The following is a 16,632-nucleotide window of genomic DNA, read 5'->3' as shown; positions in this document are numbered from 1 at the left end:
CGGGTGATTGGATCTTAATGAAATTTGATGTTTGGAATGATATTGTGACTCTAAGCTCTTATTTTGAATCCCGATCGCATCTGATGATATTGGGGGGAGTTGGAGGGGGGAAACCTAAAATCTTGGAAAACACTTAGAGTGGAGGGATCGGGATGAAAATTAATGGGAAAATAAGCGCAAGTCCCAGATACATGATTGAGATAATCGGAACTGATTCGCTCTCTTTGGGGTAGTTGGGGGGGGAGTAATTCTTAAAAATTAGAAAAATGAGGTATTTTCAACTTACGAACGGGTGATCGGATCTCAATGAAATTTGATGTTTAGAAGGATATCGTGTCTTAGAGCTTATTTTAAATCCCGACCGGATCTGGTGACGGGGGCGGGGAGTTGGGAGGGGGAAACCTAAAACTTGGAAAACACTTAGAGTGGAGGGATCGGGATGAAACTTGATGGGAAAAAAACACGAGTCCTAGATACATGATTGACATAACCAGAACGGATCCGCTCTCTTTGGGGTAGTTGGGGGGGGGGTTAAATCTGAAAAATTAGAAAAAATGAGGTATTTTTAACTTACGAACGGGTGATTGGATCTCCATGAAATTTGATATTTAGAAGGATATCGTGTCTCAAAGCTCTTATCTTAAATCCTGACCGGATCTGGTGATATTGGGGGAACTTTGGGGTGGGGAAACCTGAAATGATGGAAAATGCTTAGATTGGAGGGATTGGGATGAAACTTGGTTGGAAAAATAAGCAGAAGTCTTGCATACGTGATTTAAATAATTGGAACGGATTCGCTCAATTGGTGGGGGGGGGGGGGTTATTCTGAAAATAAGAAAAAATGACGTATTTTCAGATTACGAAGGACTGATCGGATCTTCATGAAACCTCATATTTAGAAGGACCTCGTAACTCAGATATCTTATTTTAAATTTCAACCGGATCAAGCGTAATTGGGGGGGGGGCAGTTGGGGAGACCGGAAATCTTAGAAAATACTTAAAGCGGTGAGATCGGGATAAAACTGGATGGGAAGAATAGAAACCTCCAAGATACGTGACTGACATAACTGGACCGGATCTGCTCTCTTTGGTGGAATTGGGGGGGGGGGGTAATTTTGAAAATTGAGGTATTTGTAACTTACGAAAGGGTGACCAGATCTTAATGAAATTTGATATTTAGAAGGTTCTTGTGCTTTAAAGTTCTAATTTCAATTTCTGACCAGATCCTGTGACATTCGGGGGAGTTGGAGGGGGAAACTGGAATTCTTGGAAAACATGAAAATTGGGGTATTTTTATCTTACGAATGGATGATCGGATCGTAATGAAATTTGATTTTTAGAAGGAATTCATGTCTCAGAGCTCTTATTTCAAATCCCGACTAGATCTTTTGACATTCGGGGAGTTGGAGGGGGAAATCTTGGAAAAAACACTTGGAGTGGAGGAATCGGGATGAAGCTTGGTGGATAGAATAAACAAATGTCCTTCATACGTGATTGACAGAATCGTGCTGGACTCGCTCTCTTTGGGGGAGTTGGGGGGAAGGGTTAAGTGATTTGGCGAGTTTGGTGCTTCTGGACGTGCTAGGGTGATGAAAATTGGTAGGCGTGTCAGGGAGCTGCACAATTTGACTTGATAAAGTCGTTTTCTCAGATTCGACCATCTGGGGGGCAAAAGGGAGAGGAAAAATTAGAAAAAATTAGGTATTTATAACTTACGAGTTGGTGATCGGATCTTAATTAATTCTGATATTTAGAAGGACTTTGTGACTCAGAGCTCTTATTTTAAATCTTGACCGGAATTGAGCCTCTTATTTTCCTTTTTAAATCAATCTATTGATTCATAGAATTTTGTTAGAGCTCATACCATATGATCTCTTGGCTCTTAGCTCTTCTCGCCTCGTCACAAGTGCCATATGAGCTCTTAGCTCTTGTTTTTTTAAGAGGGAAGATCACGATTACAAGTTTATTTTTTCCCCGAGGATGATAATCTCAAACCGATGGTCCTAAAAGATCAGGTTTATTTGAACGGAAATAGAATTTTTCAGTGCCCCTTTTAAGTTGCTAAAAAAAAAATCGTGCCATGGGAAAGTGGGCTCTTCTACCATTCTGTGGCAACAAACTGCAATTTTGCCCAAGAAGGCCCAACCATGCTGTCGATTGAAAATTTTGAGATAACCAATCGATTTAAAAGTAAAAGAAAATCCCCTACCGAGCATCTCAGTTGGAGAGGGAATAATGCGGCGCGGTAGCACATTCGCTCAAAAAAAAAGTCTCGTAGTCAATACAAAATAAATTCTTAGAATGGACTTTTATCTTAATGCATAATTTATAAGAGCATTCACTAGATTTTTGATGTTTTTTTTTGTGATGTATAATTGCCTATCAGGTATTTTAAAGAACGTACGGGGGGAGGGATAGATGCAGCCGCGTTTCAACGCCCAAATTTCCTAACTCTCCATGATGCTTCAGATGAATATAGAAAAAGGCAAAGGGGAGGGGAAGGAGTCAGTCTCTTATCTTCTTTCCTTTAAAGTAAGCCTGAATGACGGTTCTAAGGGATGATACCTCCTTTCTTACCGAAGAATTTTTCTTAGAATTTTATCTTAAAGCTGCATTTAGCTAAACTGTTTTGCTTCTTATATAAAACTAATTATAAGAAAACAATTTTTCTAGTGAAAATAAGGCAAAATAAGCAAAATTTAAAACTTAAAGTGAATAGAAATTATTCCGTATATGAATGGGTCTGTCTCTTCCTTAACGCCCCCCTCTTTACGTTAACTTTTTTTTATTGTTTAAAAAGGTACAGTTGTGAGAAAGAATCAAACTTTAACGTGAAGAACAAGGCGCTGATGCGGGGGCAGGCTCTTTCATGTACGGAATAATTTCTGTTCCTTTTAAGTGACACTCCTTACATTCAGTTTAAAAAACTTGTTTTTCTTTTTTAATTTTTTAGCTTCTTTCAACTAATGCAGGTTTGAATTTGGCTCACCGTAAATGAAAACTAAAACAAAATTTGCATATTAGTTTTGGCAGATTTATTCTGGATATGAAGGTTTACCCCTTCCTCAATATCTTATTCTTTACACTAAAGCTGTTAGCACTTTTAAAAACGCTTCCTATATTAATTAAACGGCCCCGGGTTTCAATTTTATTAAGGAGTAAAAATTTAGCATAAAGACTAAGGTATTGAGGAGGGGCAACCTTTGATATATGGCATAATTTCTGTTCATTTTTCAAATAATACCGGTAAATCTGGCTCACCCTCAATAAAGTATACCCCTTCCCCTCACGAAAAATCCCTCCATGGAAATTTCATCCAAAGGGAATCTCACCTACAAAATAATTCACCACTCCCCCTTCATAATAATTAATACGCACTTACACATCATTGCGTATAATTCTATAAAATATGAAACAAATTTTAAATAAATATCAGGAACATTTCTTCGCAACAAGAAAGTAGATGTCGCCCTGTAGCACCTTTGTTCAGGCTTAGTCTAAATGAGGGAGATGAGGGATTAAATCTTACCCTCCCCTTATAGCCCTTCCTATGTTTACCTCAAGCATTATGGAGTATTAGACAAAATGGGCATTGAAGTGCCTTCTTTTAGGCATCAAGCACCCCCTCCCACCTCGCATATACAAAGATCCATCACCCTTCTTTCATAATAGCTTATGTATTATTATACACATTTCTTTATTTTTTTTATTCGTCTCAATTTTCCTTAGTTTTCCGGGGGGAATTTTACGGGGGAAGAAGCATAGCATCAAGCAAAAGCACTTGAGCCTATGAGCTATAAGTCATTTAAAAGACGCTTGTCGGCCTGGAAATTTTAACTTCACACCCTTAACCGTTTATTTGGTATCGCAGATACAGTATTTACTTATTGCTACATCTACCTATATAATTTCCTATATTTGTAACTTTTTATCAATCTCTAATCTCTGGCTCTGGGAACTGTTGAGAAAGCTTAGGGTCATTAGAAAAAGGTGTTTCGTCCTAAAATATTCGATTTAATACCCATAGCTGTTCCTGAGACATTTAAGACACACTCTAGTGACAACCTGAACCACTTGGGGCCTTCTGACTTAGTTCAATATCCCACTCAAACTCCTTGAATGTTTCAAAGTAATACGCTTAAACATTCCTGAGATATTGCAGACATGAAATTTTGACAAACTGGACGCACGCAGAATCTTTTGATTTAATTCAAGACTGCGTCGACGTTCTCTGAAATTTTTGAACTAATGCACTAAGACACTCCTGAGATATTGCAGCTATTGCTGACAATGTAAACGCGCATAGGATCTTTTGATTTAGTTCAATGCCCCATCACCCTTATACCCTTCAGCAGTTCGCGGGATACTTCAGATGTGCCCTTTTTGACAACCGTGATTGTGTCTTTTAAACTAATTCAACCTTTTCTGGAATTTTCAACTTAATACCCTCAGCTGCTCCCGAGACATTGCAGGATAACCCTTTCAAATTTTGATCCATTTAGTGTCTGTTAATCTAGTTCAACATCCCCCAGCATTCCCTGAAAGTTTTTTAGTTAATATCCTCCGCCGTGGCTGAGATGTTACAGAAATAGTTTTTGATATCCTGGATCCACGTAGCACCCTTAGCCATTTATAAAATATTGTAGGTGCATTCTTTTGGCATCTAAGATGCACATAATGTCTTTTGACATAGCTCAACATTTTCCTCCACATTCCATGAAAGTTTAAACTTAATACTCTTAGCTGTTCCTGAGATGTTGCAAATATACCATTTTGACAACCTGGATGCACATAGTGTACTTTGATCTAGTTCAACATCTCCTGAAATTTCCAAAATTAATATCATCAGCCATTCCTGAGGCACTGCAGATTTGTTTTTTGACAGGCTGTCACCACGTACTAGCCTTAGCCATTTGTAAGATATTACACATGCACTCTTTTGGCAACCAAGATGCACGTAGTGTCGTTTGATGTAACTGAGCATCTTCCACATTCTCTGAAAGTTTAAACTTAATACCTTTAGCTGTTTCTGAACTATTGTGGCACGCACTTTTGAAAAGCACTTTTGAAAACCAGAATATACAGAGCGTATTTTGATTTTGTTCAATCAAAGTTTGGTTTAGCTCCCTGAAAGTTTCAACTTAAGACACTCAGCTGTTCTTGCGATATTGCAGATCCACCCTCGTAACAACACAGATATGCCTAGTGTTTTTTAATTAGTTCAACACCCCCCCCCCCCTCAAACTTACCAGAAAGTTTCAACATAATACCCGTATCCGTTCTTGAAATATTGTAGATATACTTTCTTGACAATCTGGAGGTGCATCGTAAATTTTTAGGTAGTTCAAAATTCCTCTCAACATTCCCTGGTAGTTTCAACTGAATACCCTTAACTGTTCCTGAGATATTGCATCAGCCCCCACAAACATAACCCCACAAAATATACATTTAAACAAGTTACCAATATTTATTATTTATAGCACGTAATCTAGGGCCTCTGGGGGCCTTGTCATCCCCAGAGAATCTATTTGACCTTTTGACTATTTCGAACAAAATTGTTCTCCCAAAATTGCTTTGATCGTGTGTCTCTAGAGGCTACGGGAAGGGGGCGGCTAGAGAAAACAGCCCGGGAGAGGGGTCGGTTGTCCTCTAATCACTTTTTACAATCAAAGAGACGCTAGGACTTTTATTTTTAAATTAAATGAGGCCCTCCAAAGTTTTTTTGACTACCCCTTCCACATGGGGTGGCTCTGGGATAAATAAATAGATGCATAACAAATGAATAGATAATACACTTTAAGGCTTAGGGCTCTTTACAAGAGGCGACGTTAGAACGTTGCCCTTGATCAAGTGAGTCACTCCACTGAAGTTTTATTGGCTCTATTAAATAATAAGTACAATAATGGGAAAACGGCAATACGTAGATCTCGTTGCTCTATTATAGTCAACTTTGTGCCTAATTAAAAGAGATGCGTCTTCTTTGTATTATTGACACGAGTCATTGATACAACGCATTGATGCAAATAGTTAACACATTGAAATAGCCGTATTATCAATAGCTAGTAACTTAAATTTTTAACTGTTAGAATCCAATTCAGCAATATTTGAAATCAGGAATCAATAAGCCATAAAATTAACTCCAAACCATGTTATTTCTGCCTATATTATGGAGATTATCAAGCTACGCATTTAATGCGAATTTCTTAGGTTTATCGATAATTTTACAGAACTCCAATAATTTCACTTCATGTCTGTCTACAACATAATAGTCTTCAACAATCAGCAAATTAATTAATTCACTTCATATCCTAACATCTTAAATGCTTAATTTTTCTACTTTAGAATACATCCTAACGTCTTCATGTTTTTACTATACAGAAAATTAAAACTATCTTTTGTTTTCAGTAAAGCGCTAGTTTTTCAAAATTCTACAAATATAGGGAGATATTATGACTCGGTTTGTTTGTGTTAGTTCTATAGATAGATGTTCCATATGAGAGAAGCAATAATTTTTATTTGTTTCAAGTTTCAACTACGCTTTCTACTTCCATAAAAAACCTCTGTTTTTAAAAATTAATGTTGCACGAAAATGTGTTCAATTATTTTGTTTCTCGGTATATTATCGCTGGTTAAAAATGGACGGAAATGCTTGGAACTTGTACTTTTTGTGTAACACATCCATTTCATTATAATTCTCAGTTACGAAGCCAATTTCTTTTTGTTTCAAACATTTATAATAAACCGCAAAGGACAAACAAATAAATAACAAAACACAACCTATGTCAGTCACATTTACTAATAGCCAGTTTTGTAGTCTGCAGGCTGTTGGACATAGTATCCCCAGGGTGCGAAACCATATCCACCATAACCTCCTTTGCTGTCATAACCACCTTTGCTATAACCTCCTTTGCTTGGTCCTCGGTATACCTAAAAGAGAGAAATTCATATAAAGTCTCGTTTATATGACAGACGGAGCAATGTTGAAGCCAATATCTAAGCAAGATATAACGTCATAGAAAACCAAAACCAAAAAAGGATTTGCCTCTATATTCGGCATTAGGTTTTTGCTCAGTTCGGCTGTGTTGAAAATGTGCCATGTTGCTGTCGTTTATATTCAAAGTTTCATAAGTATGAAATGGTGGTTAGACTTCTGATGCCAGAGGACTATTGACCCGACTTATTTAGATACCTGTATGAGGAATGGACTGGATCAATCCCGAAAGTGATCCGTTTGAGGTCAAGATCACTCGTTTTGACTAACCTCCTAAACGTATTCATAAGTAAGGATAACAAAGTGGTACCACTTTTTTTTAGCCGTTTATTAATATTTTATGTTATAAGCCACAAAAGAAAAAAAAAGAAAAGGTTGGGAAAAACAAAAGAAAAGAAGAAACAAAAGAAGGATGAAAAATACAAAACTTGGAAGACACGCGTCACCCCACCCCCCCCCGAAAAATATGCGAAATTGTGTGATATTTGGAAGTTTATTTAACACTTTGTTGGCAAAAACGCGTCTTTTTCAAGCTTCCTTCTCCCCGGACAAAAACTTCGAACGTTATCGATGTTAAATGTCAAAACTTGGTAGTTCGATAATATTTAGTGTTTGGTCTGGCAGGAATTTTCCAAGCTGTCACTGGAGGATAGTATGCTAAAAGAAGTTAGCACAAATTACAATTAAACAGAGAAAGTTAGGTTTAAACTGGAAACTACAAAATTCTAAAACAATATATATAAAATAAAAAAAATGAATTTGTACTAGCAGGGTTTCGGTCTATAGTTTGTTTATGCGCGTCGTTAAAATTTAGTTTTTGACAAAACAGCTGTTTTTAACCTTATGCATAATATTAAGGTAGAAATTATAATCTAACTGTTGAATAGTTTAACTTTTTGAAAAAAAAATAAAAGTTTAGACTGTAAACTATCAATTATAAAACAAGCCATCATATACGTTTTTGGACCAATCTTAGTAAAAACACTAAGAACTACGTTTAGCAATGGCAATTTTTTGTGTCGTTTTACTATTTTCGACTTCATATTTATATTATTCATCCATCTTTTTAACTTTGTAGTCTGTTTTTAAATGTTTTTTCAGCGTTCACTTGGATTCAAAAATGCCACTTCAGATCGGCAGCACTCGTGATAGTTTATTTTTAGGAGTAAATATTGTTTATCTTAAAAAATCATAAAAAACTGAATTAATTAAAATTGAAGAAGCTAAAGTTGGGCGTTAATCTGCAAAATGGAATTTAATAAGCAGATGAAGTTTTTATGTTTTTAGTACAAAATTGGACCCTAGTTCGATAGTATTGTTTTAATAATCAAATCATTTTCCTATTTTTTATTTCGTATGCCAAGTAGCAATAAAACTATAAAGTTAAACGTCCAGGTAACACACAGAATAAGAAAAAGAAAAAGCACTCCAAATTTTCAACCATTTCCTTTGTCAACTAGAATAATAATTTTTTTAACACTTCCATTATTTAATCTCAATTATGCATTAAAAATATCTTACAATCATACCTCAAATAGGGGGGGGACTAGGGTAAGCACAAACAAGCAAGCTGAAAAAATTGGGGTGACCTTTATTTTAAGTTTTTTAATTTTTGCTGTTGACCCAAACACTCCGGAAAAACCTATCAATCTTAGTCTCTAATCAATCAATCTTAAAACTATCCGCTCTTAGTCTCAGATCCTTATCAGCGATGTTCATTAAAAAAATTTGGGAGAACGAAAAAGCTTAAGCAAATGAGTTTTTCAATTTATCTGCGAGAGCAAAGAGCAATTGGGAAGGATATAGACGTGATTCCCCGATATTTTTTCATGGATATTTTTTGATGCTTTAGGAATGTTTTAAATTAAATTGTCCCCCCAAAAAAAGGCCCAGCAACTGAAGCGACAATTCGACGTTCTATGGGCCAGCAATGGCTCTGAAGACTCTTTATCCTTTATCCTTGCATCATAAAAGGTTGAAGTTAAAATGCTGGACGTAAAGTGATACAGTCGGGCACCCACACAAGACTGGGCTCTCATGCTAGTGCGACCTCCCTATTCTAAGATTTGTTTTCGATTGTGGGTTGATAGAGAGGAATAAATCAAATTAAGAGACACGCTAGATAAGTTAAATTTAAGTAAGGGCATCATCCAACGACTGTTTTTGTGTTCATTCATTTCTTCTCTTTTACTTAAAAAAACAATAAATGAAAGCAGATGTTAACTTTTTTTTTAATTCACTGAGAATACCTTATGGAAAAATAGCTTCACACATCTACTGCCTTAGAATTCAATCTTCAAGTTCTGGATCAGAGCTAAAGTTCTATAATATAAAAGTTAATCTTTCTTTTCTGTAATGGTTTTACCTGAATTTTTACTCTTCCATCAGGTCCTTTATAGGAAGGTGAGTATGACTGTGAATATGAAGGCTGTTTGTATGCAGATGCTGACTCATAGGATGGAGCTGCTTCCTGTTGTGGCATTCCAGCTGCTAAGGCTGCGAGACCACAAATGGCAATTGCAACAAGAGTCTAAAAGAAAAGTAATTGGTAAGTTCCTAAACATCAACACAACCAGGGCCGTATCCAGGATTTTTTTGGGGGGAGGATTTAACAAAAGTGTTTTTTTTTTTCGGAGTGGGGGTACAAAAAATTTCAAAATGCACGAAAAATTTGGTTATACATCTTTTTTACGTTTTACGAGCGGACAAACATTTTTTTTTTGGGGGGGGGTCAAACTTCCCACCCTTCCCTTGGATACGGCCTTGAACACAGCCAAGTAAAAACGTCAAAATGGCAAAAATTCTTATGTCTTACCTTTTTTTTTTATTTGTATGTTGTTCTCACATCCAGTTTTTTTTACGTAGTATTTTCTTACATTTCTTAAGTGACACTATACGAATATTAAATTAATTCTTTTTTTATTGAACAAGGCACAAATAATGATCCCGAGAGCCCAGGAGGAACAAGATGGTTCAAAGGTTTTATTAGGCTACACTATTTTCTGGTTCGATTTGGGATTTAAATCTGGTAATAATTATATATTTTCACTGATACACTTTGCGATTTGTTAATTGTTTTTACCTTTAGGGTATATATGCCGTTTAAAATATAACGGAGTCTGATCTTAAAGGTATTTGTACAACCTTTCCTGTGTTTTTTCATGTGACTGGTCCTCTTTTACACTTTTCTAATCAATCTCTCCCCTCTCCGACCTGTCAAATCTTCGTACCTGCCTGTTTTAAGAAATATATTTTATTTAGATCTTAAATACAAGCATTTCCAAATGGTCAGATTTATTATAGGTATGGGCCTATTTAGCTGTAGGGATGTGTGTACTTTTTTATTTATTGATCAGGTGATTCAGAGGTACCATGCAGGTTTATTCAATTATAGATCTTTCTTAGGGCAGAATTTTGACATAGAAATCCGAAAATTTGTTTCAAAGGAAATATCCTTCTGGATCAGTCTGTAAACCCGTATTGACCTTTAAATGACAAGGATGAAGGATTAAATAAATAATATCGATCAATCAGTACTCTGGTATATTTATTGCCGGAATAAAACCATATATGACTTTCAGGAAACCCATATATAGAGAAATAATTTGTTGAACTAACTAAATTCAAAGAGAAAAGTAGATACGAAAGAGGCTAAATGATCACGTCAAGTCCTCCTACCTTGTTGTTAATATAGGGAACTTTAGACAGACTTCCCTTGTCTCTAATAACTTACTTCAAATAAGAGATTGACGTGGGGGCTGTTACTTCCAATGCGATTTTCAGCTCCATGTTCCCTTACTACCTAAATGGAGATACTACAGGCCTATTTGTTTAAAAATTTTGAACAAGCCCTAAGCCTGTTATATATTCACATCCAACTAACCACAATTGAGATTAACATTAAGTTTTAGGCATCCTTCTCAGTAATGTGAAGGATTCACTTCAAAAGTAATGAAACCACAGGTAGGGAAACAACAATTACAAAAGAATATGACATTGTTAGCTGCAGACAAAGTAATTTATTCGCGATGCACAGTGGTAGCTCCTATTAACTGTCTACCTTACATGGTGCGAGTATTGTTATTTAGTACACATTCGTTTTAAAAGAGTCAACTTAAGGTATGTTCGACCGTTTTGACGATGTGTCCTTGAAGGGCTTGTGTTGTGACGCTTAGTAATTTTATGTTGCTTTACGAATTTAATGCGTAAATCTTACTAGCTTCGAATCCCATCCTAATTAGGCTGACTGCACACTCATGTGTTTTGTTGTTTTAATTTTTCTTCGTGTCTTTTTTTTTTGTTGCCATTTCTTTTAAACTCGCTGGTTTCGTTCTTTCCCTTTTTGCAATTCTTTTATGTTTACGTTTTTTATACTATATCTTTAATATAAGCTATTTAATTATTTTTTTTGCTTCTACTCTTTGGATCATTTACTGAAGATACAAAAAGTCCTCTTACCAATTTTGAAATCATATCCTTAGATAGAGAGATTAAGTGTTATGATGTAGTATTATTCTGAAGAATCATAGAACTAACTAATTTCTTGAATGCTTTTATTTTATACCCAAACTGCTTCATATGCTTCGCGGGCATATAAAATGAAGAAGGATGGTAACGTCAAGAGTGGTAAAACTTTCACATGTAAGCTATCAGTCAATGCGTGACAACATGAAGCAAATAGACCAATATAATAGCTATTAGCGAATAGGGACACCTCGTATAAAGAAAAAGTGGGTTAAAAACAAGAACATTAGCTTTTTAGTTAATTTTCTCATAAACAAAAGCTGGTACATTAACTTGGTCGAAAGTGTGAATAAGTGTAGGCGTTCTCCTTTTATGTTAAATTGACATTGCCGATATTTTGTTCGGAATAGGAAAGAACCTGACGAGATTTAATTTGTATAATATATCCATATTTTCTTTTGTCGTTTTGCTCAGTTTTAGACCCGTCTGGATTATGCGTTTACATTCAGGTATGGAATCTAGCCAGTATTGTAAGTGAAAAAACGGATTGTGGAAAAAAAAGACCTCAGCACAAAAGAAGCATAAATTGGTAAAGAAATAATTTCAAATAGATTAAGTGAAACGATGTTGAAGAACAAAAATAACTCAAGAATTTTAAGCAAAGAATAATAAAATAAGACCAATAATACCGAAGAAAAATTGCAGACACATCCGATAGATTTTCACGGTACTTTGTCCAGAAATAGAACGTTTGACCGAAAGTTTAAAAGAACTAGAATACCCAGCAAAATTTAAACTAATAGTTCAAAAAGTAAAAAGAAAACAAAGCCTTAAAACAAGAAAATAAACAGCTACTTAACTTACAATTTACATGATCAAGGACCATGTGCCAGCGTGGATGTCTTTACAATTTATGCTATATAGGTACTCATCTCTTATACCCACCTCACTCAAGAAGTGAAGTTTGGTTAATCCTGATGAAATGTACCTAAGTATTATGAAAATATAATATTTTAGAAGCAAATTTTGGCTATATATTTGTAAGTTAGGGGTAGGGTGGGGGTGATAAACAGTGGCGTAATCTCCTCAAAATCTGGGGAGAGGGCAAAGTTGAAGCCAGTTTTCCCAAATCAAGAGAAAATGACAGTAAAAACTAAAAAATAAACATTTGGTACCATAAAGGTACTACTTAGTACTAAAGAAGTACTATAAAAGTACTTTATAGCACTATAAAGATAAATAAAACTAGAAAAACTGATCTGCTTCTGTTGATGCTTGAATTATGCAGACTTATCTTTAGTTTTGAAAAGATATTAGGAGAAACTAAATTTCAGCTGGGGGGGGGGGTAAACTGCGGTCTGTTTGGCCATTTTGGGGGTAATTTTTGGTCTAAACTAGACCTAAACTAAACCAAAAAACTAGGAAAAAACGGAAATATCTGTTAAAACGACCATTAAATAGAAAAAACAGCCCGTTTCTGTTTTTCGGTAAAAAAAAACGGAAAAAAGAAATGGAATTCCGTTTTTTCTCCGTTTTTGAGAATCTGTTTCAGTTCCGTTTTTTTATTACCGTTTTTTACAGTTTCTGCTTTAGCCAAAAACAGAAACGGTGCCGATCCCTACTCTGGAAAGTGCCCGTTATCCACAGTGAGGTTTTAATAAAAATAATGTTTGGTGGTAATGTTTGGTACTGTCTGTCTAATCAGCTCAAACCTATCAGGAATCGTTTCCAGAGGCAAAAGAATCTCAAATTTTTGCCTGGAACGAGGTGGATTTTTCGGGGCCGAAAATTACGCCGAGAGCTTTTTGTCTCTAGCCCATCTTAAACTTACGTTCGAAAGTACTTGGGTTTAGGGAATCATAATTTAAACACAAACTTCAGAGTGAGAGAAACCCTCCCCTCCCTCGAAAAAGGTAATACATTTCTGCATACAAAAAAAAATAATACAAAAAAATTTCTAAATTGTTGTATATAAATAGTTACAGTTCTTGAAACTCAGATTCCAAGGAGCAAGTACATCAAAAGAGTCGAGAATATTACTATGTGATTTCATTTCTCTAAGAAATACTTCAGCAGCCTTTGATTTTAGCTTCTTTCTTGAGCTTCTTCTTTCATTTTGAACAAATACATAAGAAAATTGTTGTAAATTGAACTGCCGCGCTTAACCGCCACGTGTTGCTGCGATCTCAAAAGAAAGCATATTCAAGGACACACAAATGGCATAACGAGTGTGCGACATGAAACTGCTTTGGGAACGTGAATGTATGCATCAGCCCTTGGTTTGTTTCGCCGAAAAAGTGTTTTGAAAAAAACGGTCTTATTCTACTTCTTCGTCACCGATTAATCCCTGATGTTTTCGGGTTTGGCGTATTCCCTCCCCCTAAAGAGAATTTCCCCAATGAAAAAATTCCTTCTCGAAAAACACTTGTAAAAGTCTACTCTTTTTCAAAACCTTTGTAAAAGTCTACTCAACAACATCTCGAAGTTTCTTAGCGATCAGATGAACAAGGTCGTAATGCATACAGGGTATACAGACAGAAATATATTCAATTTTATATATGCAGATTCATAAAAGATTATAGATCTATGTAAAAATTTCCTAGTGAGTATATTAATAACGGAATTCAAAAACATGAATTTTGAATTTTAAAAACGTTTACAACCTTCTTTCAGCGATTCCAACATTGTTCAAGCGAGAATTGGTGTTCAAATTGAACAAAATGGTGGAGGTTAGGCCAAATATCATCTGACTATAGTTCAAACTGTAATGATCACTCTACACACTTTTACTGTAACGATTATTACTTGATTCACTGTGCCAGATCCACACTATAGTCACACCTTTCGATAAAAAGAGCGAAAATGTGTAAAGGAAATTTTTCCTGGATCTTGATCTCACACTTGTACTGCAAAAGCGGAAAATTGAATTGGAACTAATTTCCAAGACTTGTCTACTAGTTATTAACTATATGTCTGTACGTTTTGAAAGGTTCATCTTGCAAGTAGAAAAGCTTCAGTTCCAGTCTCTATATTTTCTAATTAAAAAAAAAACCTTGCTCGTAACTCTGATTGGCCAACCGTAAATTTTATGCTTGAAAGTGGAACATTGTTCCAATCGAGAAATACGAAGGAGATTCATAATTGGTGCTTGTAGTTGCACACGAGTCCTGGGCTTTATTAAAAAATGTTGCTAATTCAATAATCTTTTTTATCACGTTGTTGAGGTGTGCGACCTATGTAAATTTTACCGCTAGAACACCCAACTCTATACGCACTACCATTTGGAAAGTTTGGTTTAAAATTTGAGTTGAGATGCATGAAGCGCCAAGTACATTGCATTTGTTCCAAGTGTTCAAAGTTTGCAGACCAGAAATATGAGGGATATCGAGAGGGGATCGAGAATCAATCCATAAATAATCATTTTTATTTGTATTTTTTTCATCAAAGGACATTACAATCTTAAATTAGAAGGATAATCATGAAAAGGGAGTTAATTTGAAGATCCCAAGTGTAATGTAGATTTGAGCATTTGACTCTAGCATTAAAGCTGTAAATACTTTGCTTGGATATGGAGGCAGCAAATTATAGAATAACGTAGGAAGAGAAAGATAACCAAGACGAAAAGCCCACGAAAACCAATAAAGGCAAAAAGAACTGTTCACTACTGCAGCATTATGGACTAACCCGCTTGTTTATGCTTATGTTGTGCCTAACATTGCTTGCTTGTGCTTATATTTTGTATTTGTTCTAGGTGCTTGGGTTTATAAATAAACTATAAATAGTCAAATGCTACATGGTGTCAGACGTCATGGAGATCACCCACCCGTCAATAAACTGGAATGCAGACAACCTCGACTCAGAATGGACCGCATTCGAAAACCACGCAAAGCTCATGTGCCAAGGCCCCCTTGCTGACAAGTCTGAGAAAGTAGCATGTGCCTACCTCTTAATCTGGGTTGGTGCACAAGGCAGAGAAATCTTCAGCACTTTTGAGCTTGCGGATGAAGAGAAGGACAAAATCGAGATCTACTTCAAGAAGTTTAGAGACTATGCTGCCCCCAAAAAGAATCAAGTGTTCTCCCGCTATGTTTTTCAGAAAAGAGACCAGAACGACACAGAAAGTACTGACAAATACATAACAGAGCTCAAGATTCTAGTTAAACCATGTGGATACTTAAGTGAAAGTGAGATGGTAAGAGACAAAATAGTTAGTGGAGTCAGAAATCTTAAACTACGTGAAAAACTATTAGCCGTCGGTGACAGCCTTACTCTGGCCCAAGCTGTCACAATATGTCGAGCTCACGAGTCAACTCAAGCACAACCAAAGAAATTCGAACAAAAGGAAATAAAACAAGAAGTGGATGCTGTTGCAAAGAGTCGCTCCAGCTTCTCACTTAAAAAGACAGAGTGTTACTTTTGTGGCGGAAATTACTCATCCCAGCATGTGTGTCCTGCAAAAGGGAAAACATGTGCCAAGTGTAAAAGACAGAACCATTTTGCAAAAGTCTGCAAAAGTAAGGCGGTGAATATCGTTGGAAATGAGGCCACAAACACTCCAGCATTCACCAGTGACCTGTACAACCAGGAAGAAACAGAGGTGTTCCTGTATGCCATCAACAAGGACTCCAGCAAGGATGAAATCTTTGCTGAGATTTCTGTTTGTGGGCAGATCCACATTGATTTCAAGATCGATACGGGTGCTCAGATCAACATCCTACCTTCACAGTACCTGGACAAGCTGTCGCCAAAGCCAAAGCTGCTGAAAGCCACGCAACGCCTCACCAGCTACTGTGTATCGACAATACCCTATGTAGGAGTCTGCAACATTCCTTGTCACTACAAAAATGGGCCTACACAGCAACTCACCTTTTATGTGGTTGAGTCAAACACCACACCTATAATTGGGTATAAAGCAAGCGAAGACATGAACCTGATCAAGCTTGTTCTGAACATTGAAGAATCACCAGTCAGCGAATATAGTGATGTTTTCAAGGGTATAGGCAAACTCGAAACAGAGTGTGAAATATACTTAAAAGACAATGCAACACCCACAGTACATCCAGCTAGGAAAATACCGCTAGCCCTAAAGCAGAAGCTCAAGACCGAGTTGGAACGCCTAGAAAGTCTCGATATCATCGAAAAGGTCAGTGAGCCAACAGAATGGGTCAATGCCATGG

The 16,632-nt window shown here is 36.2% G+C and overlaps 1 protein-coding gene across 1 annotated transcript; it reads right to left on the bottom strand.

Annotated features, from left to right (window-relative positions):
* Positions 1-6,711: 6,711 nt before the first annotated feature.
* On the bottom strand, positions 6,712-11,617 carry LOC136038977 (uncharacterized). The gene is made up of 3 exons (XM_065722498.1): positions 11,450-11,617; positions 9,357-9,521; positions 6,712-6,927 (listed from the first exon to the last, which is right to left on the bottom strand). The coding sequence occupies exons 1-3, from the start codon at positions 11,462-11,464 to the stop codon at positions 6,796-6,798; spliced, it is 312 nt and encodes a 103-aa protein (XP_065578570.1). The 5' UTR covers positions 11,465-11,617; the 3' UTR covers positions 6,712-6,795.
* Positions 11,618-16,632: the final 5,015 nt, after the last annotated feature.

This window comes from Artemia franciscana, chromosome 2, assembly GCF_032884065.1.
Source record: "Artemia franciscana chromosome 2, ASM3288406v1, whole genome shotgun sequence".
Lineage (NCBI taxonomy): Eukaryota > Metazoa > Arthropoda > Branchiopoda > Anostraca > Artemiidae > Artemia > Artemia franciscana.
The sequence above is the reverse complement of the archived record's forward strand: the minus strand, read 5'-3'. Positions and strand labels throughout refer to the sequence as shown.

What these genes read in the sequence shown, in the direction of transcription:
- LOC136038977 (XM_065722498.1), bottom strand. An exon ending in ATGGAAGAGTAAAAATTCAG is followed by an intron (nt 6,928 to 9,356) that starts GTAAAACCATTA and finishes TCTCTCTTTTAG; the next exon opens with GTATACCGAGGACCAAGCAA.